The following is a 25,315-nucleotide window of genomic DNA, read 5'->3' as shown; positions in this document are numbered from 1 at the left end:
TTACTATTGCAACACTAAATACACGCTCCCTACAGAAGCATCATCTTGAGGTATTCACTCTACTATCCGAGGGTGAAATTGACATCTTGGCTCTCTCAGAGACGTGCTGGGCACGTCATCGACACCGGACGTTTTAGCAGCCCTACCCCCTGATTTTGACGCCTTCTGGTACAATCGTCCCAAGGACAGTAGAGGGGGTGGTGTGGCAGTTCTGTTCAAAAAGAATCTTAAAGTGACACAATTAGTAGCAGAAAACTGTGATTGCGCAGAACTGCTAGGGGTAAAAATATCACTAAAATCCTCATGCCTTCTGCTGCTACTAGTCTATCGCCCACCCCAGAGTTCACCCGAATTTAATGACATCTTCTTTGAACTCTTGACAGATTTGTCCTCCAGGTACAAGTCCCTTATGGTGGTAGGCGATTTTAACTACCACTGGGATAAGGTTCCTAAAGAGTCCATGGCGCAAGAATTTGACACAAACCTCTCTGCCCTCAATTTGCATCAATTGGTAAGGGGCCCCACCCATGTGAAGGGCCACACACTTGACCTTGTTTGGTCCTCCCTGTCCCGCCTGCAAATTACTGAAGTTAGCCCCTGTATCTGGTCAGACCATTCCTTAATTAGTTGCTGGGTTCCAGGAGAGCCTCAGTTGACCACCGCAACGCACATGAGGAGGAAAGTGAGGTCTTGGATGAAGATTGAGGCTGTTTCCTTAACCCCTTCAGCGCAGCGCGGATTTCCGTGCCACGCTGAAGGTTCTGTGCGCGGGCGGGGCCATGACGGAACGGTTCCGTCATGCGCACAGCGCAACCGACGTGCATGATGGAACCGTTCCGTCATGCGCGTCGAAGGGGTTAATCTCGACCCTGCTCTCCTCTTCTCCTCCCAAGCTGACACAGACTGACCTGGACTCTGACACTACTGTCCTGATGTCCTGGATTCGGTCCGCCCTGGATCAGCTCGCCCCGGAGCGACTGGTTAAGACTAGAGCAAAGGGCAATGGAGCCCCATGGTTCGATGCTTCACTTAGGGAAAAGAAGCAAGCCCTTCGTAAGGCGGAACGAAGGTGGAGACTCAACTACTGCCCAGTAGAATCACTAACCTTTAAAGCATCGTTGGCCAGCTATAAGTTGGATATTTTGGCAAGGAAATCCGCCTTCTATGAAAATAGAATTAGGGAGGCCACCAACAAACAAAGGGAGACTCTCACAATTCTCAGGGAACTCACACAACTAGGTGAGAAAAGGACTACGGATGATCTACCTGATTGTGATACTTTCCAAGGCTTCTTCCTTCGGAAGGTTCAGGACATCCTGTCAGATATCACCTCGAGTCCGGTCGGCCTGCCCTCGTCATCGGGCTTAGGCAGTCGATGGATGGCCGGGACCCTGAGCGGCTTCCCTTACATAGAGGATGAACATCTGGTGGAGCTGATCAGCCATGTTAAATCAGGCTCCAGTACAGATCCCTGTCCCCCAAAAATCTTCAAATTAGCTCTGCCGAATATTCAGCCTCAGTTGCTGAGCTTCCTGAACACCTCACTAGAAGCGGGCTACCTCCCTACTCAGTTGAAGGAAGCTAGAGTCTCTCCACTCCTCAAAAAAACAGGAGCTGATACCAAGGTGTTGAAAAACTACAGACCTATCTCCCAGCTACCATTTCTGAGTAAGATTCTAGAAAAACACGTCCTGAACACCCTAGCCAGCTATCTGGAGGAACATCATCTACTTCATGCTAGGCAGGCTGGTTTCCGGCCACAGCACAGTACAGAACTTGTTATGGCCACGGTAACTGATGAGCTGAGGGTCAGAGCTGATAAGAAACAACCATGTGCCCTGATTCTACTTGACCTGTCGGCAGCATTCGATACGGTCAGCCATACCATCCTGCTGGACCGTATCGCTAAGCTGGGGATAACAGGACAGGCACTCAAGTGGTTAGAATCTTTCCTGTCAGGACGTGCTCAGAGGGTTCAGATGGGGGACCAGCTGTCGGGGATTAAGGAGGTACCATGGGGTGTGCCACAGGGGTCTGCATTATCCCCCTTACTTTTCAACATCTACCTACAACCTTTGATAGAGGAGCTCTCGCGTAGGAGTTGTGAAATCTTTAACTACGCAGATGATACCCAGCTGCTAGTGCAGCTTGGAGAAACAAAGGAGGATCAGGAATCAGTAAGGAACCTGCTCAGTTTCACGGTTAACTGGATGACTAATAACCTCTTGAAGGTAAATGCCGAGAAGACTGAGGTTTTGGTGCTTAGTAATCAGGCCACTTCTTGGGGTGACTTGTACTGGCCCCCGGTACTGGAAAAAACTCCTTCTCCTAGTACAGTGGTAAAAAGTTTGGGCCTAAAGATTGACTCTGATCTCACCATGGCCCCTCAAGTGTCAGCCGTAGTAGGCTCCTGTATGGGGGTGATGAGGTAACTTCGTAAGCTGACTCCCATTCTCTCAGCCTCCACCCTACAAACCATTGTCTCCGCCACAATCATCTCGAGATTAGATTACGGCAATGCGCTGTATCTTGGTCTGTCTCAGAAGTTGCTTAGCAAGCTGCAGGTCCTGCAGAATGATGCTGCCAGGCTGATTTTCTCCCTGCCGAGGACTTCCCATGCAACTCCTCTCCTTCAGAAGCTTCACTGGTTGCCCATGAAGTTCAGGGTTCAATTTAAATGTCTCTGTATGGCCCACAAGGCTCTCTTTGGCAAAGCCCCAGAGTACATCAAGCAGCGCCTGAGGAGATATGTTCCTGCCAGAACCTTACGCTCAGGTCAGGCCTACAATCTGTCTCAACCCAGGTTTAAACTAAAGACCAAAGGTGGCAATGCCTTGTCGGTGATTCTGCCACAACTTTGGAATGAGCTACCGGCCAAGCTAAAGGAGGATTCACAACTACTTTCCTTCAGGAAAAGACTTAAGACGTTCCTTTTCACAAAAGCTATATCCTTGGCCTAGTCAGAACTGGTATGGGATTTTGGAGTGACTGTACGTTGTGTTCTTTCTGTTTTAAAGCGCTTAGAGACCGGCGGTGATAGGCGCTATACAAAACTTTTTTAACATAACATAACATAACAACTGAATCCAAGCTCTTTATAATATTGTCGGATTTTATGTATCATTAATATTGTTTGTGTCTTTTATGGTATTAATTAACCGAATAAAGAATATCTTACTGAATCCAAGTCCTATGAAAAAAAGCCTTCCCAGCCGTGCACTAAATCACCCGGACCACCCCCTCCTCATCTGTGTAGGAAAAGCCTCTACTGTGTGCAGGTTATTCAAGACCCACAGCCCCCCTCTGAAAATCATATCTGGAATTGCACCTTCATGATTTCTCACAGACTTTATTGATGGCATTGCCACCAAAGTTGACATTGCTACGAAGTAACAAACAGAGGGTTAGCTTGGTCAGTAAGACTGGGGCGTGTGAGCTTCAGATATACCGACAATCATGATGGCATATAATGTTAAAATACATTATATCAAATGCAGAGTGCGTGAGAGAGGCTTACAGGGCAGTGGAAAGAGAGAGAAATGCAGATTGATATGAGTACTAAGTGGCCATCGTAGCGGGATCGGGACCGCCAGCCTGTCATGCGGCGGTCCCGCACCCCTAATTATGATGCGACCGCCACTGCGGCGGTCGCATCTGGCAATTTAACATTGCGGCAGGTGCTGCTGGCTGCAGCACCCGCCGCAATTTTAAATGGCCATGTTGTGCGTTTCCCGGCACAACGTAGCAGGCACTGTGTGATGTGCATTGAAATGTAGGGGGGTACCATGGGTACCCCCAGTGCACAACTGTCCCCACCCCCTCCCAGAGGGGGCCCGTAACGGCCCCCGAAGCCAGCCTCCGCCAGCCTTCCCATGGCGGTTCAACCGCCATGGAAACGCTGGCTAACACCAGCATTGTGATCGGGCGGGACTGCCATCATAATCACCAGGCAATCACAACGATCGCTTGTGGCGGAAGCGTGGCGGGCGCTCTTTGGGTCCAACACGCTTGTGGCACGATTCTCCCCGCCATCCTTATGTAGCAGGGAAAATGGGAGCCAGATGGCAGAGGGGCTGCCGGCCTCTCCTCCATCGTAATGAGCCCCTAAGTGAGAGAAACAATATTTTGTAAACTAATCAACCTTTTTTAGAACTTTCCAAACAGATATGAGAGTGTGTGTGTTTTTGTCAGTGTGTGTATGTAATACTCCCAGGTGAAATCCGACACCTCACTATACCCAACTATAAGCACCTGTTCCCAACTATTCGTCAGAAAATACATTTATTGGGGAGGTGAAACACCCCAAACAACCCCCCCCCCCCCCCCCCGCCCTCTGTAGCAATGCCCCTGGTGACAAAATGACACAATCCAGTGCTTTATATTAGTGGAAAAACGTACAAAGATAAGCCCCCTACCCTCCGTGTCTTCCACATCTTTCACATATTCGTTGGCCCTGGACGGGATTAGACCCCTGTTAGGGGCTGGGGGCCCATGGAGGGCCGCAGGGACCTGCGTTAAGCCCCTGTTTTACCTAAAAAAATAAAGACTGAAAAGAAAGAAATAATGAATTAACTGACAGCAAATGCATGTGGGTAGGAAAGAAGTGGCAAGATACAGTGGAGAACTTGGCAAACTACAGCTGCAAGTGTAAAGCGCAAAAATAAAAATATTGACTTTTTTAAAACTCTAGAAATTGACAGGTTTGTAGAGGGTGTTGTGTTATCAATAGTCTTCAAAAGCCAAATCTTGTAACTCGAAATACATTGTCCGCATCCTTTGTATTATTACCAGGCGCAGTCAGCAAGTGGAAATGATACATCTTTAGATGTTGTAAATGTGGACATATTTTTAGGATTCTTCTCACGTGAAGCATTGTTGTTTTTACCTCATGCTGCAGGAAGGACATCTGTAGTGGCATGAACCAACCCTGTGAAACACTGGGTCTCTCTCATCTCTCGGGCATGTGCCAACCTTCCCGCAGCTGCAATATCAACGAGGACTCTGGGCTCCCTCTGGCATTCACCATCGCCCACGAACTTGGGCACAGGTATGGTATAGAAACGTTCAACCTATATTACATAGGTGTGATGGCACTTGCTGAAAACATTATATATCAAACATGGAATACAGGTCCAAGGAGCCCTATTCAAAAACGTTCTTGTTGTTTTACTCTGGATATAGATGTCACTATAGCTAGAATTTTCTGAACTAAGACAAATCTACTCTTGAAAAAAAAAAGTTAAATGTTTGGTTCGGTCTCCAGATGATTAGAGACAAATAAAGCCCGTCAAGCCCCTCTTGTTTTTATTTGCTTGCCGGCTGAGAAATACCACACCACAGCGTCTCCAACCTTTTCTGTAATAAGAGCTACTTATGCTCAATGAAAATCAGCCCGAGTGACTGATATTATTAGTATTGTAACAGTGATCGCATCAGGCAGGATTACATTGTTGGCCACCCAAGGCAAGATTACCAACAGTGATCACATTAGTGGATCACGGAGTGTTACCAGTTGTCATGTCAAAAGGCTTTGTCAATTTGGAATACCTGGGTACCTCATATCAGCCATAGCTGCAATGCCTCTGTCACCCAGATAATATGACTTACTAACCTCCTCTAAGGCCTTAAGATTTATCACTCCAATGCTAGCTTTAAATATGTTTTGGAAATTCAACCATTTTTCTCCAAACATCAGCATATGAGTACTAAAAATGCACACATTTTCGTCTTGTATACATGTTTTTCAATTTTGGTATACATATATTAATTCAACCAAGCAAAAGCTTCTAATTAGTAGGCTGGACTGTGCAACAAGAGCTATTTATAGGTAGCTGGATAGCTACCAGTAGCTCACAAGATACTTGATGGAGAAGCCTGTATTACACTCTGTGTTGTCTCAAACTCAGGGGGAGATTTACTAAGATTTTGTGCCATGTTTGGGTCACAAAAGTGATGCAAAATAGCGCAAATTAACTTTCCAGCTCTTAGCGTTGGAAATAGCGTAAAAGTAATGTGAAGCAGTGCATTGCGCTGCTTCCTGTTACTTTGCGTCATGGGGGCGTACCAAGGGTGGTGCATGGGCGTTCCCATGCAACCACCCAAGAGTTCTCATGCTAAACCCAATTTACTAAAAACAGTAGCTTGGGTTTAGCATGAGAAAACTGTGCCCTTTTCAACTAGGCGCAAGGAAGGAGAAGTGAAAGCATTTCTCCTTCCTTTTCTGACTTTTAAAGCATGCTGCACTGTGCAGCAAGCATGCAAAGTGGGAAAAGCTTTACCTCATGTAGCATAGTATTTTGTACAGGAAGGGTACCCTTGCTGTACAAAACCTATGCTACACTCATGCACACACCATGGCGCTGCGGCGCTATAGGTGTGTGCACGGCACACAACTGCTGAAATCAGCGCCGGGCGCAAGGGAAAGGGGAGGAGAGAGTCATATCTTTCAAGTTATGGCGCTCTCCTGCTCTCTCCCTGTCACGTAACGCAGCGCAGCGCAGCCTCGCGGGGGGCTGTGCTGCGTTGAGTTAATTTTTTGTAAATCTCCCCCTCAGTGTTTTATATCACACCCTAATTGCTTCCCACGTCTGCTGTATTCATTTTTCTTTTCTGTCACTAATGGAGTCTTGACCACTACAGCTGCAACCAGTCCTATCTGTGTTTCTTTCTCTGCTTACAAGAACATGTTTTCCTGAAACTCCATCGACACATTTTCTCACTTGCTCAAGATCCACACCTAAGTTGGGATATGGTCTCTGGCTTCTACTGCATGTCTTCACCTGAGGTATTTAAAAACTTGTACCATTCACACCATGTTCCCACTGCTCTCCTTCAGTCCATGGAGGTTTAAACCTTTGCACTGGGTATGAAGCTCATATCTACACTTTCCATTTGTTCAGAGCTTGGCAGTCTGGTTTACACAGTTGTCTAATGTTCACTATTCCATGTGGTGGTTCGTGGATCAACTACATGGATTTTCTCAGCAGCTAAACAAAAAGGCCACTAGAAGAATTATGCATAGTAAATACTGAGGAATCTGATGGTGGAAGGCATGAACAACAACTATGGAAAAGCAGTTATACTTTCCTTGACCTTAAAATACGGTCCATCTGAAATGCTGTTTAGTAAATTGTCCCTTGCACTTAATATTTAAAAAAGCTGGGCATCAGTCTCCATTCTGTGCATAATGATGACATACTGGACCTGCCCATTATACTGCAGTCTGGAGACCAGCCGTTACAGAAGGGATAAAATACATTTACAGTAAGTTAAAGGATGTGTTGAATTCATGTGTGATTCTCAAGTTCCACAGTTGTCAGCAAGCAGGATTCCAAATCCTGTACTCGTTAGACATGAGAAGTGGGTAGAACCTATCATTTTGCTTTCCACAATCAAGCTAACTCTAAGGTATAAATAGATTTCCCCAGTAGTAAGGGGGCAGCCAGCCTTCATTACCAAAATATGAATTCGCAGTCATGGCATTTTTCATGATGGATGCCCCTGGAATTTCCCTGTGTTGCATCTGGTACTATCTGCAGGGTCAGCCCAAACATTTTCTGCCTTCTCTCCCTTCCTTGGCTGATCCCGTTTTTGTTGCCTCTTAGGTCTCTGTATATTTTACCACTGCTAACCAGTGCTTGTGTTTTTTTTCTCCCTAAAACATGGCAGAATTGGGTTACGCCTGATTGCTACATTTAATTTACTGGTAAATCCCTAGTACATGATAGTACTAGTACCAAGGGCCTGTAAATTAAATGCTACCCGTAGGCCTGCAGCACTCATTGTACCACCCACTAAAGTAGCCTTTTAAAACATGTCTTAGGCATCCCACTGCTGTCTGCATTGAGGTTTTAGACTGGCATTTCAACTTAGCAAAGCAAACATGTTGGCAAGCCTAAAACTTCCTTTTAAAAAACATGCATGATAAGTAGTTTTAAGTTATATATTTCCGGTAGTGAAAAACTCCGAAATTCCTTTTCACTATTGCACAGTCAACTTCTTTCATAGATAACATTGGGTTACCTTCATACATTTAATAAGTGCTAACTTTCGATTGAGAACAGGTAGAAATGCCATGTTTGGACTCAAATTAATTGTAATTTAGAATCCTCTTCAATGCTAAAGTTGAATTTTAAGGTACAATTCTATAAATACCACTTCTAGAACGTTAAAGGAATAAATGATGGATGGAATGCTGAACAATGAAGGCATTCCCCCCAGGCACAAAGATCTGTGATTAATCCATTGTTCTTTTGCTCACCACACCACCCCAGTTTGAAGTGGACCCAGCCATATGCAAATCAGTCTTGACCCAGGTCTTCATCGTAACAGTCCATCCTGAACTGCCAAGCCAGATCATTTCCGGGACCGGAAACAAGCATCCTGGACTGGTTTCGGGACATCACCCCCCATCAGCCAGGCTAGGTTGAATCCAGTGGCGCAGTGAGCACGTGACACACATCTGGGCATTCCCTTCCCACTTAGGGTGACAAAAGCAAAAGGAACAAATAATGGACGGAATACTGAACAATGCAAACATTCACCCTCAGTCACAAAGATCTGGGTTTAATCCAACGTTCTTTTGCTTACTGTGCCACCTCAGTTTGGACCCAGTCATACGCAAATCACTCTTGACCCTGTTTCTCATGGGAACAGTCCAGTTCGAACTCCCAAGCCAGGTACTCCCAAGACCAGAAACAAGCATCCTAGCACTGGTTTCAGAAGGAACAGGGTCAAGGCTGATTTGCATATAGCTGTGTCCAACGTCCATCATTTTTTCCTTTTGCACTTCTAGAAAGTTCTCATTTTCTTGTCCTAACTATTTGTTGTCTGCTGTCAGTGACCTGGGACACTGCTGTTAGGCGCTGCCTATTCTGCCCACACAGTGAGACAGGAGGGCTTAGCTGTGGGTAGGAGGGGCCATTCTGATAGGATGGGTGAGGGTGGAGCTCTTCCCTGTCCCACTTGCATTCCGATGGGGTTTGCCTCCATCACCCACAAAGGTACCTGACACTAGTCTTGTGTAACCCTAGGCTTCTTAGAGCCTTGGCAGGGCAAGTAAGGAATGTTTCAAAACCAGAATTGGGGATAGACCAGAGTGTTCCCCCACTTCAAAGAGTAGCATCAAGTATACATATTGGGCCTCCTGAGCCACCCAGCAGTATATTCCTGAACTGGCAGCCTTGACAGAGGAAGGGCTGTCTTGTTCCCCAGAGGACTGCCTTGCTGCTTGAGGTTTGGCTTGTTCCACAGCAGACTGCCCTGCTGTTAGAGGCCTGCCTTTGTTTTTCAAAGACTTGCGCTGCTGCTTGAGCCTTGCTTTGTTCTGCAGAGGACTGCCCTCCTCCTTGAGGTCTGCCATGTTCCCCAGAGGACTGCCCTACTGCTTGAGGTCTGCCTTGTTCCCCAGAGGACTGCCCTGCTGCTTGAGGGCTGTCCTGTTCTCTGTGAAGAAAGACTGGAGCTGCTCCCTTCATCTCAGGTGACCTGAGTGACTCCAGACTCAGTTGGCTGACCTCCTGTTCTGTGCTACAGGGACACAGCAAGCTCCAAAGGCCTTCCTGCAACTGCCTAGATGGCCTAATGCAACTGGACCTGCCTGAACCTACAACTGGACCTGCCTAAGTACTGCTGCCTTCTGCTGCCAGAATGAGCAATTTGTTTGGGATATTTATTTTGTAGTGTTTCAATGTATTACTGCTTGTGTGCTGCTGTGAGAAAGTGGCTCTGTATATACTGCTCCTTAATAGGTACAGGGTGTACAGAGTCCACAGCCCCCCAGGGTTTGACAGAGGCTAAAGTTAGATATAACCTTACTCTCTAAAGTGGTAGCTTGGTCGAGCAGTAAGGCAGTATCAGAGGACAGTGTAAAGCATTTGTTGTACACACTCAGTCAGCAAATGGTCTCACACACTCAATAACTGAACACTAGGCCAATGGTTTATATATAAAAAAAAATATATGCTTGTTTTATTTTAGAACCAACACTTGGATTTAAAATATACTTTCTCAGAATGAGATGTTTCATATAAATACTTTTGCAATATGCAATTGACTTTTGTAAACAGTTACAAGTCGTTGCAATAGGCAACTCTATTTTAAACACAACAATGCATTGAGCTCAATGGAAAATTAAAGTTATTTGCAACAGATTACTTTTTAGATTACTTTTGGAATTCCAGGACTGGATCCTAGATTCAGTCCTGGGTCAGTACTCAGAATCAAGTGATGAAAGTCAACTTAATTACTGTAATGATTTTTAAACAATATTTAGCTATTTTAAAAGTTGACACTTAGAAAATATGTCAAAGAAAACAGTCAATGATTCCCTATGGAAGAAAATTCAAGTTGCAGGTACAGTATGTTTTCGTTACTTTTGTAATCCAGTACTGGGTGCCTAGACTCAGTACTGGGACCTTTATCCAAAACAGGTAAGTAATTACGTTTTCAGATATTATACGATTTTTGAAGAATATTTAAAGATTGCAGAAATTGACACAAAGAAATTTCAAAGAAAAACAGTCAATGATTTCCTATGGAAGAAAAATGGGTTACGGGTAAGTACAGTTGTAAGCTGGGCACCAAGATCCAGCACTGGGAGCTCACCTAAGAGCAGGTGAGTAATTTCGTTTTTGTTACTCGGCTGATTTTTGGTGAATATTTTAAGATTTGAAAAATCCACACTTAGAAGAAATTTCAGGAAAAAGCCAGTCAATGTTACCCTATGAGGAAAATAGAGTTATCGGTTTAAGGGTAAGTACTCGACTGGCAGAGTTGAGGTTCTGGGCATAGACTCAGGGGTCCCCCAGGGTCAGGTAGGTACAGTTGGTTCACCCTCAGCGACTCTAGGGCGGCCGGGTGCAGAGAGAGTTAGGCCCAATGTTATCCTATGAGGGATAGGGGGGCCTTTGTTGGTGGCTGCTGACTGGCAAGCCACGCGGCTGTGGGAGCTGGGCTCCTGGTCACTTACTCAGGGCAAGTGGGGAAGTAGGTAGGTGTAGAGTTTTCACTGTCAGGGCCACTCGGGCGGCTGGGTGCAGGGTGCTTTTGAGCCTTCGGGCGCTCAATTGGTTTCAATGGGAAATCTCCGGTTTCGAAAAAGACTGCAAGCTCGGGGACGAGGATTCTTCAGGTGCCACCACCACTTTGAGAGGTAAGTTGGGTAGTTGGAGGATAGGTAGGTACCCCGGGATTGGGCACAGGGGGCCGCGGGGTGCCGCGTGCAGGGGTGCCTTTTGGTGTCGGGAAATCTTACCCTCTATTGATTGCGGTAGGGGGGTACCTTGTTCTGAGGCTGCAGGCTTCTTCAGGAGTGTTGAGGGAGGTCCTTGGGTGCCGGACTCAGTGTCACAGTCGCCGTGGGGTCGTCCTCGTGGTCTTTGTTCACTCCGGCACTGGCCAGGCTTGGCTGGTGCAGAGTGTGCTGGGTTCGCGGTTCTGGGCTGCTGCCAGAGATTAGAGGTAGGTTTTGAGTAGAGCCTCTACTCATGGGAGTCCCAGGGGCTTAGAGCCAAAAGGTAGCCAGGTCCTCCGGGGTTTGTGAGGTTGCTGGCCACAAGAGATGCCGGGTTGGAGCAGGAGCAGGTTCGAGGGTCGACAGGCCGGTAGGGCTGGGGCCAAAGCAGTTGGTGTCTTCCTCTTTTTAGCAGCTGCAGGGCAGGTCTTCTTTCTTCTTGCTCTTCTTTGTAGTTTTGAATCTGGGGAAGGAAGGTTCAGGGTGCCCCTAAATACTAGATTTAGGGGCGTTACAGGTGGGTGAAGGGCAGGGACCAATGGGTCCCTGTCCTGGGGTGGGTACACCCCCTATCCTGCCTCTCTCCTGTGGGAGGGGGGCAGTAGCCTAGTCCTGATAGGGTAGGGCTCCCCATCTTCAAGATGGCGAGAGCCCGGAGATGTGCTTCACCTCGCCTCCCCCACCTGAGGGGTGGGGTTGGCAGGCTGGCACATCCCCTGTCCTTATTTGGGGTTTCCGGCCAAAGCTTCCCGCCAGAGTGGGGGGTTGCAGTGGCCTGGGGAAGCTCACAGAGGCATCATGCCTTTGAAGTTTCCCCCCGCCCATCCTGGGGGAGGAGATTTAGCACCTCGCCCAGGATGTGCATTGTTGCAGGGGCTCTCCTACCCAGGGGTCCAGCAACATGTCTGCTGGGTGGCAGCCTAGGCAGCCTCAGAGTAGACGTGGATTGTAGGTTAGGTTTAAGGGGGCACCTCTAAGATGCTCCCTGGGGTGCTTGGTACATTAAATCCCACACTGGCATCAGTGTGGGTTTAATGTGCTGAGAAGTTTGATACCAAATTTCTCAGTCTTTAGTGTTGCCATTATGGTGCTGTGGAGCTCGTGTTTGACGAGCTCTCAGCACCATGTACTCTTAAATGGCAGCACTGCACTTACAGTGCTCAGGAATGGACCTGGGCAATGTAGGGGCACAGGGCTCCTGCTCCTGTGCCCACACCATTGGCATAAGGCACCCAGCTAGAGGGGTTGCTGATGTATGCCATGGCAGTGTAGGTGATGGGCATGGCACACAGGGATGTGTGTCATGTCGACTTTGTTTTTGTCTTGTACCCAAACACTCAGCCTGCAAAGGCAGTGTGTGTGTGTAAGGGTACAGGGCCTCTAAGGGTGGCACAAGGAGTGCTGCAGCCCTTAGAGGCCTTCCCTGGTCACAAGGCCCTGGGTACCTAGGGTACCATTTACCAGGGGCTGACATGTGGCCAGGGTTTGCCAATTTGGGTTTGGTTTGTTTTAGGGAAGGAACATAGGCCCTGGGCACCTGATTGGCAGGAGTCCAGGGCACACTCAGTCAAAGTACAATCAGCAATTCAGAAAAAAGTGGGGGCATACCATGCAAGAAAGATGGCACTTTCTCCCACAACCCCCCCCCCCCCCCCCAACGAAAGGTGATGAGACTAACCTTTAACCTTGCCCTATGGAGTCTTCATTGTCTAAGTGGAAGAACCTGGAAAGTCCATCTGCATTGGCATGGGCAGTCCCTGGTCTGTGTTCCACTTCAAAGTCCATTCCCTGTAGGGAGATGGACCACCTTAGTAGTTTTGGATTTTCCCCTTTCATCTGCATTAGCCATCTGAGAGGTCTGTGGTCAGTTTGAACCAGGAAGTGAGTACCAAACATGTATGGCCTCAACTTCTTCAGGGACCAAACCACAGCAAAGGCCTCCCTCTCAATGGCACTCCAACGTTGCTCTCTGGGGAGTAGCCTCCTGCTTCTAAAAGCAACAGGTTGGTCTTGGCCTTCATCATTGGTCTGGGATAGGACCGCTCCTATCCCTAGCTCAGATGCCTCAGTCTGCACTATGAACTGCTTGGCACAATCTGGAGCTTTTAGAATTGGTGCTGAGAACATTGCTTCGTTTAGAGTGTCAAAAGCCTTTTGGCAACTAACTGTCCAGTTAACCTTCTTGGGCATCTTCTTGGAGGTGAGTTCTGTGAGGGGGGTCACAATGGACCCACACCCCTTCACAAACCTCCTGTAGTATCCAGTCAAGCCAAGGAATGCCCTGACTTAGGTCTGGGTTGTTGGAGCTATCCAGTCCATGGTGGCCTGGACCTGGCCTCCACCTACAAGGTGGCATGAGTACACCACAGTGCCCTGCCCTATCTGGCATTTGGATGCCTTGATAGTGAGACCTGCATTGTGCAGAGCCTCTAAAACCTTTCCAAGGTGGATCAGGTGATCCTGCCAGGTGGAGCTAAAGACAGCAATATCATCAAGATAAGCTGCACTAAAGGACTCCAGCCCAGCCAGGACATGGTTCACCAGCCTCTGGAAAGTGGCAGGGGCATTCTTTAACCCAAAGGGCATCACAGTAAACTGATAATGCCCATCAGGGGTGGAGAATGCTGTCTTTTCTTTTGCTCCTGGGGCCATGCCAATCTGCCAGTACCCTGCAGTTAAGTCAAAGGTACTGAGGAATTGGGCAGCCCCTACACACACAGCTGCATAGATAATTTACACAGAGCCTCTAAATTAAACCTGACTCCTTTTGTGCCAAGCTATAAGAAGGTAAGCACAGGTTATTTACTGATTTTCATGATTCACCCTGACAAGGACTTTAGTTGTTGCCCAAGTGTGTCTTCCCCCTCCCTCAACAAATAACCCAATTTCTTACACCCTACATTAAGTGAAAAGTGTGATTAGAGCCTCACAGAGTATATACGTGAAAATAATTCCAGCCTTCAATAAATACTGAAAATGTTGCTTGGTTTATTCCTAGATACCTCATGAGTCTAGAAAATCAGACCCAGATCTTTAAATATCATACAGTAAGTATTTGTCATAAAAGTCATAAAAGGCATCCACAAACTCAGAAATAACAAACTCCAAATTGATATGACAGATTTATCCTGGACCATATTGGAACCCTGCAATTCATATAACATTTCGTACATAGTTTTTTTTGCATAGCTACATGTCATCCTCTACCCACAAAGATGATCTTGGCTCTGACTACACCAGTCTCTTGTAGGTATACTGAATCATCTCCTCTCCAGCCATGAGCAGTTCTTAAATATCCTTGCCTTATTTAGGAGTGTTGGCCAAAAGCATTCCTGTTTGGTTGTTGGTGACAATGTATCAAGATACAGACCTGCCTTTATCCTCAGAAAAACAGATGTTCGGGTTTTGGGGGACCACGCAGACTGGCAATGTTGAAGGAGATGTCCTTCACATTTTCTCTCAAGCTTTTGGTGGTGAGTAGTTACCGGAAGTGATGGCTTTGATTCTCCAATGATTAAAAGCAGTTACTATGTTACTTGAAAATGCCAAAATCAAGCAATTGTTCAGCAATTGGAAAGATTTGTTAATTTTCATCATATTTTATCATCGGTACAGTTTAGGTTCTGACAACCTCATGGCATGGAATCTGTCCTTCTGGGTTTCTGGGATAAAAAACGTTACTTTACTGATGCTTGCTCATCTAGACCTCTCTTGGCCTTTGGCACAGTTGTCTATTCAATCATGTCAGTGTCTGTCCACTGTGTTATGGCCTCCAGATAAAACATTAACTGGTTTCAGTTCTTTTCAATGACCATACCCAACAGGTCAAATTGGACACATTTACCTGTGCTTTATCTATTATATAACTCCACCCACTGTTCCATCTTTTTCATGGGTTGCTACTTGTAGTCCAGTCTTATGCTGAGGCCTCCCAGGGGAATATTTATGAGAGCCTTGAATCACATGCAAAGTGGTACATGTGTGATGCAAGGTTCTGAGTCAGATTTATGTAGCCATGTGAGGCCACTGTGCTTGGCTTTAAGTGACCTCATAAATCTTGAGTAAGGCAATGCAGCTCAAATCACTGTGTCGCCTTACTCTGAGCAAGGGAAGTGTTACATTATGCAGCACACATAGAAAGAGGAACACGCCTCAGGATTGTTTTTTGTGCAGGAAGGTGCTACTTCTTGCACAAAAGCAATCCTGCCAACAACATAGGCATCCTTACACCATGGTGCAAGGGTGCCAGCATTGGCGCTAGGCTGCTAAAACGGTGCCAGCATAGGGAGAAAGGACAGGAATGGACTGTATTGGATAAATACGGTGCATTTTGAGTAGAGGTCAGATGGAAACAGGGTGGTCACTTTTTGCCTATTAACTGAGGGCCATATTTAGAGTTTGGTGGACATAATACAAATTCCGTAGGATACGATGCTTTTGTGATAGCTCAAATGGGACAATATCCTCACCAGGACTGTGTCCGCCAAACTCTCACTAGAGCCTTTACTCTCTTCTTCTTTAACAAGAACCTTGTCATCATTACGATGGAGGTCATAGGCTCCAAGGCTGATTGTCTATTTATGCTCTTCAATTGCCTTATGTATTTGGCTTGGACTTTCTTACCTGCTGACACTGTTATGAATTTCATTTTACATTGTGATCCCTGATTTGCCCCCTCAAAAACTCTTTTGTTAAAAATACTTTTTTCCATCTTACCGGACTAAAGTCCATCTTCTTTTTAACTTTCTGATGATAATAGCAGTAATGAATGCCTGTTGTAATTTATTTTATTGCTTTTTAATATGGCCTCCCACAATCCCTGCTCCAACACCTACACAAGGCCCAGAATGTTCCTGTAAGAGCCATCATGGCCTGTGAGGTAAAGACATTTTGAGGCTTCCTTGAGGGTGCAGCATTGACTCCCTATTGCTAACAGAATTCATTTCAAGGTCGTCTTTCAACCAATCAAATACCTGTTCCAACTGCCCGCAGTCTTTCCAGCTGATACAATGTGAAGTTATTCATCCTGTCACAATCTTGAGAACGAATACAAAACGCTTAAAAGTGCCAAATAAAATCTTAACCACCAAAGAGCGTTGCTATTTTTTCAATTTAGTACCTTTGCATTTGGAATACTTTACAGTTAGATTACACTCTTCACCGCACAAGCTTCCATCAACAAAGATTGAAGACAAGGCTTTGTGTCGAGGAAGTTATAAGACCAGAGCCAAGGAAACCAGTTTGGTGGGTGCACTTTAGGAATGCTATTAACAAGGCAGCTAGTTATCAGATTTTAGATATGAACCAAGGATCAAACTCGTGGAAGCAGCATTACAACTGGTTCTTCTGCAGGTTTATAGGGCTTATTGAAACTACTGGAATTTATACTTGCAGTCCAAGACTTGTTGAGTAAAAATTGCGATTTGCTAGCATCCACTTATGGGAGATTGAGCTTCCTGTGACAACATACAGATCAAGGTTAATCACAGGGCATAGAGGAACATGAAATAACTCTGTTACACAATGTGCCAATTGATTACTTCTTCATCAATTGATATAAAGCTTCTCTTCAAACCCCACAAACCCCAGGCTTTACTATTCTAGCCATGCCTTACGATCTCTTCGTTCCCCTATGAATAACACTTGCCCCTGTTTACGGGCTTCGGACGCCCCTACATCTTGTCAGGTTTGCTCCCTGACTCTAATCTCAGCACCCTCACTTGGATGTATGACGTTACAACGCACACTTTTACAACGCATGCACTTACAACGCATTTTTTACAACGCATAATCCATTACAACGCATGACTTTACAACGCAGCACACAACAACGCATTTTTAAAAAATACCTTTACAACGCATTACCATTACAACGCATACTACCTTTACAACGCATACCATTACAACGCATAATATTAAATTACATTTAAGGTAAGTATTAGATAGTATAGGGGTAAAAATTACTATTCTAACTCCAGGGGGTGCAACAGTAAGGTAAGTGTTGGATAGTGTAGGGGTAAAAATTACTATTCTAACTCCAGGGGGTGCAACAGTAGGGTAAGTGTTGGATAGTGTAGGGGTAAAAATTACTATTCTAACTCCAGGGGGTGCATCAGTAGGGTAAGTGTTGGATAGTATAGGGGTAAAAATTACTATTCTAACTCCAGGGGGTGCATCAGTAGGGAAAGTGTTGGATACTATAGGGGTAAAAATTACTATTCTAACTCCAGGGGGTGCATCAGTAGGGTAAGTGTTGGATAGTATAGGGGTAAAAATTACTATTCTAACTCCAGGGGGTGCATCAGTAGGGTAAGTGTTGGATAGTATAGGGGTAAAAATTACTATTCTAACTCCAGGGGGTGCATCAGTAGGGTAAGTGTTGGATAGTATAGGGGTAAAAATTACTATTCTAACTCCAGGGGGTGCATCAGTAGGGTAAGTGTTGGATAGTATAGGGGTAAAAATTACTATTCTAACTCCAGGGGGTGCATCAGTAGGGTAAGTGTTGGATAGTATAGGGGTAAAAATTACTATTCTAACTCCAGGGGGTGCATCAGTAGGGTAAGTGTTGGATAGTATAGGGGTAAAAATTACTATTCTAACTCCAGGGGGTGCATCAGTAGGGTAAGTGTTGGATAGTATAGGGGTAAAAATTACTATTCTAACTCCAGGGGGTGCATCAGTAGGGTAAGTGTTGGATAGTATAGGGGTAAAAATTACTATTCTAACTCCAGTGGGTGCATCAGTAGGGTAAGTGTTGGATAGTATAGTGTAATATTATGCGTTGTAATGGTATGCGTTGTAATGGTAGTATGCGTTGTAATGGAATGCGTTGTAAAGGTAGTTTTTAAAAATGCGTTGTAGTGTCATGCGTTGTAATGTCATGCGTTGTAATGGATTATGCGTTGTAAAAAATGCGTTGTAATGGTAGTGCGTTGTAAAAGTTGCGTTGTACAGGTTGTTCCCCCCCTCACTTACCCATATCCCCAGTTCTACGTTTTGGAAGCCCTCCCCATGTCAAATCATTTCCTTCCCCACACATCATTCTACGGATTTTACTTTCCTGAGCTTGAATTGCAGGTCCCTGCCTAAGCATAAGAGGGACATTTTTGATCTTTTGGTTTCCGACAGTCCAGCGGCCCTGTTCTTAACAGAAACCTGGCTGAACGACTGCACGGGACCTGACATTGCCACAGCTCTCCCTAACAACTACACCTATGTGAGCCGTAATAGACAGGGCAAGGAGGGAGGTGGCATTGCCATTATATACAAACGGACTTACTCATGTAAGTGGGAAGATTTAGCCATACCCAACTGCGAAGCTGGCTACTTCAAACTATTATTGAATCCTAACTACACGCTGTCGGGCGTTTTACTCTATCGTCCCCCGGGCGCTGCTGGCGCATGGGCTTCTTCTTTATCGGAAAATATAGCTCCTCTATTGCTGCAAACCTCAAACTTTCTTCTCCTTGGCGATCTTAATATCCACTTTAACAACACACTCTGTCCTATCCGTACACACCTTCTTCAAGATTTGGCCGCTCTTAATCTACATCTTCACAATACGGGCCCTACACACAAGGCAGGTAATCTACTTGACCCCATCTTTTCGAACCTTGACGTCATCACCTGCCTCCCTTCCAAACCTATTACCTGGTCCGACCACTACATTGTCGAATTTAACATCTTGACTAGTGTTATGGTCGGTCCACCAGTTCATATTCAGACTCTAAGACCGAATAGAAATTGGAAAAAACTCAAGTTGTCACAACTGAATCACCAGCTTGCCTTAACCCTACCCTCTCTACCCAACAATATCGCTATCAAAGATGAAAGTTTAATTAACACATGGCTCTCTTCAGCCATTGACATCTGTCTTCCGGCCCGTAATGGAAAACAAAACTTCACTCACCCCCCTGCCCCCTGGTTTAATGACCACCTCAAATGCGCCAAATCCAAGTGCAAGAAACTTGAACGCATATGGAGATCTGAGTATTCCCCCAATGATAAAGAAATTTATAAAACGGAACTTCGAAACTACCACTCCCTGTGCAAATCTGCCAGGGCAAACTATGTAAACACCTCTATTCTATCAGCCCAAAACCGCCCAAAAGCTCTTTTTAGAGCAGTCCAAGAACTTTCTGGACAATCAAATTTGCCAAAAGCCCCCTGTTTGGACACAGCCCAATGCAATACACTTGCTGAATTTTTCATGGAGAAAATAGACCGCATCTATGCCGGTTTTGATGCCTCCCCACGAGCATTAGACAACCCTCCCAGTACAGATCCTGACACCACCTTCTCTCAGGATACTACTACCCTTGTCCCTCACACTTCTATTGACAAATGGGATTCGATCTCTCTGGAACTCTTCTTTAAACTCATGGCTAAAATCAAATCTGGCTCCCCACTTGATGCCATGCCTCCTCAAATTTTAAGCACTCTTGACATTCCCGCTCTTTTACCCATCTTAGCCCTCCTGAACGCATCTTTGTCGGAAGCCACCATTCCTGCAGTTTGGAAACACGCCATGGTGGTTCCCCTTCTCAAAAAAACCAACGCTGATCCCAATAACCCTTCCAATTTCCGACCCATATCTCTACTCCCTTGTCTGTCCAAGGTATTAGAAAAACACATTAACCTCTGCCTCTCCTCTCACATTGAGGTCACCAAATTCCTACACCCATCCCAGTCTGGTTTTAGGGCTGGATTCTCCACCGAATCCACCCTCTTAGGTGTCACAGAGGCTATCAGACAACAGGTGGACAGAGGAGAGACGGTGGCGCTTATCCTGTTGAACTTAAGCGCTGCGTTCGACACCGTCTCCCATGACATCCTCCTCTCCACCCTAAAGGCCGCTGGTATCCATGGCATTGCTCTAGCCTGGATCGCCAGTTTTCTGTCCGCACGCACTTTTCAGGTCTTTTGCCCCACTTCTGCCTCCACCGTTCTCCCGTCCCCACACGGTGTACCCCAGGGCTCTATCTTGAGCCCCCCTTTTTTCAATATTTATGTCAGTCCTCTCGCCTCTCTGGCAGAACAATCTGGTCTCTCTATATTTTCATATGCGGACGACACCCAAATCATTTTTTCTCTCTCTTCTAATAAACACGCCCCTACTTCATCTCTCCGATCCGGGCTCATTAATATTGCCAACTGGATGCAGACCAATAAACTAAAACTAAACGGCGACAAAACCGAACTTCTTCTATTCGGTCCTGACACCTCTCTCTGGGGCCCTAAGTATTGGCCTCAGCAAATGGGTCCCCTGCCGGTTCCATCCACCAAGGCTCGTAACCTGGGAGTTACATTTGACAACCAATTGTCCATGAAGCAGCATGTTGTGAAAGTCTCAGCCACCTGTACTAATATCATGCGATGGCTGAGAAAAATAGCATGGATGCTGCCGCCAGATACCCTAAGAACTGTGGTCCAGGCTTTAGTAACCTCCAGGTTAGACTACGGTAACGTGCTCCTCCTTGGGGCTAACAAGGAAGTAACACGTAAATTACAGGTGGTGCAAAACATGGCAGCTCGCCTGCTCTGCAATTTGCCCAGAACTGCCTCTATTACCGTTTCCCTGCGCAGCCTTCACTGGCTGCGCATCGAATCAAGAGCAAAATTCAAAGCTCTCTGCTATATGCACCGGATTAAAACAGGCAACTCCCCCCCCTACCTTTCCGTTTTGGTTCAACCGTACTGTCCTGTGCGTACCCTCAGATCCTCCTCTCTTGGCACCTTCTCCGTGCCTCGTTTCAAACGCACCAGAGTTGGTGATCGCTCCTTTTCCTATCTGGCGCCATCACTCTGGAACACACTCCCCATTTCTTTGCGCTTTGAAACTTGCTACCTGAAATTCAGGAAGGGCCTAAAAACCTGGCTTTTCTCTGCTTAATCCTTCTTCCATCTTAGTCTCCCTGCTTCTTTTCCTCTGTCAGCGCCGGGAAACCCCTGGGTATCTGTGCGCTTTACAAACCCAAATATAATAATAATAATAATAATAATAACCTATAAAATTCACAATTATTTAGTCAAATACTATTATCAAAGACCAATATTCATTTTGTCTACTTAAATTGTTTCTTATGGTTGCTGAGGAAAGACAAATTCAGAGGTATCAACTCAGTTCAGGCATAACCATATTAACATACATGTTACCATGTTACCATGCTACATCGACCTAGATATCAACCCTAATACCTAATAGGTTAAAATGTGTTTTACGCTATACATATAATTCCATACCAGACACTAAGGTTAAGCAAATACATCTGTGCAATGAAATGCAGTTTGAAATGCATGTTACTTAAGTGCCTAAATAATACTGTAGGATACTGGGTTATTAGTTGTCCAGGATGTGAGGCCTGCGCACATATAAGGTCCACAGCTTCCCCATACTGGGACACAAGCACAACATTGTAGTGCTTGAGTCTCTCAGGGTAGCCACGCAGAGCAGCCAAGGCCTCTTCTGGGGAGGTGATGTGGACTAAAAATCACCAGTAGCTGGAATGCAATATTAGCACTCAATAAATGATTGTCCAGTCTTTTGAAAATAAAAAGTGCATTTATTACCCACCCACTACTAAGTACTGTGCATTGATTTATAAATATATACATAAGAAATACCTTAGATAATAATATAAAATTACATTTGACCTCTAAAGGGTCATGACCCCCAAAATCACAATAACTGCCCTCCTCACCTATACCACATAGCACCTCACAATATAGGCGGGTATCACTTTAAATAAAACAGCCTATTGACTTTATCAAGAGTCATCACAGCATATAAGACAAGCCTATTGGCTTTATCACAGATGCACCATATCAAAAGAAAAACAAACCACATGTTAAACAGCATCAACCTCTCACTATAGCCATTAATCATATGTTGATGCAACCATTAAGGTAAATAAAGCATGTCAACATTGATCAAAAATCACTATGACCTTAAAGGGCTAATAAAACACTAAAAATAAATATAACAAATATCTGTGTCTTTTTATACACTGTAGGTCACATATAATGCAGTCATAGAACCAGCCACTAGAGTGCACTGCACTCCCAGATGAAGAGCAAAAGTTCCAGTCTTGAGTTCTTAAATATTGACGAAAATCCTAGGGGAGGGGAGTCATAATTTTGGTGATCCCCTCCCCCAGAAACATATGGTCAGGTATTTAAAATCTTTGTAGGAAGGAAAATGCTACATTCTTGCAGCCCTGCCTCCCCACCACACACTTTCTTTTTAATGTTGATGGAGCCCCTGCCATCCTGGGCCCACCACAAGGCAAGAAACATAGGCTAACAAGCCTTTCCTGCAGTATTATGGGGCATTTCAGCTGGAGGTTTAGTGAATATTTTAGTAGTGGTTCTCCCGCTGTGCTGGGGAGAGCCGTGTAGCTTTTCCTTTGAGTTTTCTTTAATTTTCTTGTCTTCCAGTGTGTGTGAGCTGGCATTTACTTCCCATTCTCTAATTGCTGTCTGCGCTGTTCCCTCCTGGGCTTGGTCTCTGGTGCTCCTGTAATCCTTTTGGGTGCAGAAGTCCAAATCTTTCCCCCAGCTGGTCCTCAAAGGATAAAAGGGCACTAACCAACCTGCCCCTTGGAAAGACCCACTGGTCTGCTGGGGGCAAAGTCCCTAGTCCTTTAGAGCATCAGGTGGTGTCTCCTTCCACTTGCCCATGGCTACTGCAGCCATTGCAGTTCCAGTGAAAAGCAGAAAAGTAAATAGCCCTCTCTCTCTCGCTCAATTGTGCAAGAGTTTTTAAATGAGGTGGAAGGTTCTGGAAGCCAGGCACAATTAACCAATCCTAGGTTGCCACATCCGCTCTCCACCCCCGCCCTAACCCTCCTGCACAGCATGGTGGGACAGTGCAAGATGATGCTGTCCAGAACTCACTGGTCACATCTCCTCTGGGGGCCTCAGGTCTGACCCTCTCTGACAGGGCCTATCCCAACTATAGTTCAAGGAGGAGCATCCTACTGTAAAGGCTTCAGTGGTCTGGGCTTCCTCCTTTGTTCAGTAGGCCTGGGTCGTATCAGCCCCGAAAAGTGTGACAGCTAATAACAGATGCATATTTTCTTCCCCACTCCTTCCTCCTCAGAAGCTGAGGGAAGCACTGTTAATGACTTATTTTGTGTGAGGAAGCCTTTTTCCCTCCGTTGGAGAGAAATGTAATAAACCTGGCCCAGCAAGATAAAAAAAGGCCTGGGCTCTGATCATGAGCTCAACCAAAGAAATATGAAAATTCTGGACAATCCATAAAGTGTACATGTATGATTGTGTGATCTATGTATATGAACTGGGTACACATTTCCCACTCCAGTTACATACCGCACATGACTTTGTAGGCCTAAGGTAAAGGAGACTGCACTCTAAGGTAGCATTCTCCTATTTAAATGATAAGGTGTCACTGCAAACAAAACAGTAAATCATACTGACTTTACTTTGTAGTGCCCACTAATATCATAAAGCCTACCCAGGTCAGTATCTAACCCTGTAGTGTCTAATCTGCTCCAGGCTACCTGTACACAGTTATGTGGCTGCGTACAACAGTAGTCTCAAACGCACAGCCTGCACACTCATGTGCGCACATGTTCAGGTGTAACCAACCAAGTGCCCCTCACCCTAGCTGCATCGCAGTGGCTATAACTTAAAAGGCGGACAAAGGCGGTAAACATGTGCAGTTTATGGACTGTGTGATTACCATGGGTGGAACACTTGTTATGAGGCTCACCCACAGTAAAACTTCCAAATTCCAGGTGTACTAAATTGATGGAATCCATTTAGCAGCAAACACATATTGTGTGCTTCTATTAACAAGATTCCACAGCCAGTGCATTATATCCATTACTAAACAGCCATTTGCTAGAGCCTGTGACACTTACTTGTGGGAAATTACTGATGTCAGGATACAGTACCCACCACTATTGGTAAACAAGACTTCTCCTTATTTTGATGTGGGTATGATGCATCAAAATGAGGAGAAGGAATTTCAGAGGCCCCCTGTCACAGAAGGAAACATTACACAGACTATTCACACTACCAAAAATGCTTTCTCCTCAGGGGCAGGAAGGAATTTCACAATCAGGAAGGGGAGGAAAGGAATTTATTCAATTGTCTTAATTTTTTCATACTGTAGCATTACTGCAGATTCAAAATTAGTGTGTTGTAAATTTTGTAAAGTTATCCTCCTAGTCATTTTTTGCTGGACCATTCATCAGATCTTCCCACTTTAATACACACCACCAGATTTTTAGGCAGTTAACTTTAATAATGTTACTTCTTGCACCCTCATTCAGTGTGTGCGTACTGTTAAAAACGACTATCAATAGTTTATCAACTCTAAAAATAGAATTAATGGAAAATTGGAGAGAGCGGAGCTCAAATACAACAAATGAAATGCCAAAATACCATCGACTTTTGGAGGGCAGTAAAATAAAAGGGGTTATTACTACTAGATCTCAAGCAATATAAACGTTATGCGATCATGAAGTATAAATCATATACGTAAAAGACAGACATATGATATAAAACACAATTTATTATAAAGCATACTGCACGTTAGAATGCAAAAACTATGGTCCTACCTCAATACATTTAAAGGTTCTTAAGAACAGAGATCACAAAGTGCACAAACTTCAATGGCATTCAACTTGGAAGCCTGCCATTGCAATTTTCAGGATTAAGCACAGGACTTGAAGATATATACACAGTCAACGCAATTTCATATAGAGGCAAGGATTACAAAAAGGTACAGTGCAGAGGTGCAGAGGTGCAAAACATGTTTATCTAAAAAACCTAAAATAGCAATCGGCTTGAGAATCAACTCAAGCAATTTCCTTGCCTGAATCACCAGTCTCAGGAAAGTGTGCACAGTCGACACAACGTCCTCTGAGGTAAGGGATTGCAAAAATTGCAGTGCTCCTGTGAAATGACGCACAGAATATTTCACCAAGAGGGGCTTGATGGTACAAAATCTGCAGTTAGAAGAAAAAGTGCAAAAAAACGCTATGTGTAAGGTGATCATGTGACCAGTAGGCAGTGCACAGGAAAAGTGTTTATTCTATGAAATAGGCTAAG

The 25,315-nt window shown here is 45.2% G+C and overlaps 1 protein-coding gene across 1 annotated transcript in view; it reads left to right on the top strand.

Annotated features, from left to right (window-relative positions):
* The window catches only part of ADAMTS12 (ADAM metallopeptidase with thrombospondin type 1 motif 12), a 4,274,824-nt gene that overhangs the window by 2,268,148 nt on the left and 1,981,361 nt on the right, over window positions 1-25,315 (top strand). The window contains exon 7 of the mRNA XM_085630806.1: window positions 4,898-5,047. Coding sequence (XP_085486932.1) covers window positions 4,898-5,047 — 150 coding nt within the window. The remainder of the gene's footprint in view (window positions 1-4,897; window positions 5,048-25,315) is intronic.

The sequence above is a fragment of the Triturus cristatus genome, chromosome 2_1, assembly GCF_964204655.1.
Source record: "Triturus cristatus chromosome 2_1, aTriCri1.1, whole genome shotgun sequence".
NCBI classification, from domain to species: Eukaryota; Metazoa; Chordata; class Amphibia; order Caudata; family Salamandridae; genus Triturus; species Triturus cristatus.
Note: the sequence above shows the minus strand (reverse complement) of the source record. Positions and strands in the feature narration are given on the sequence as shown.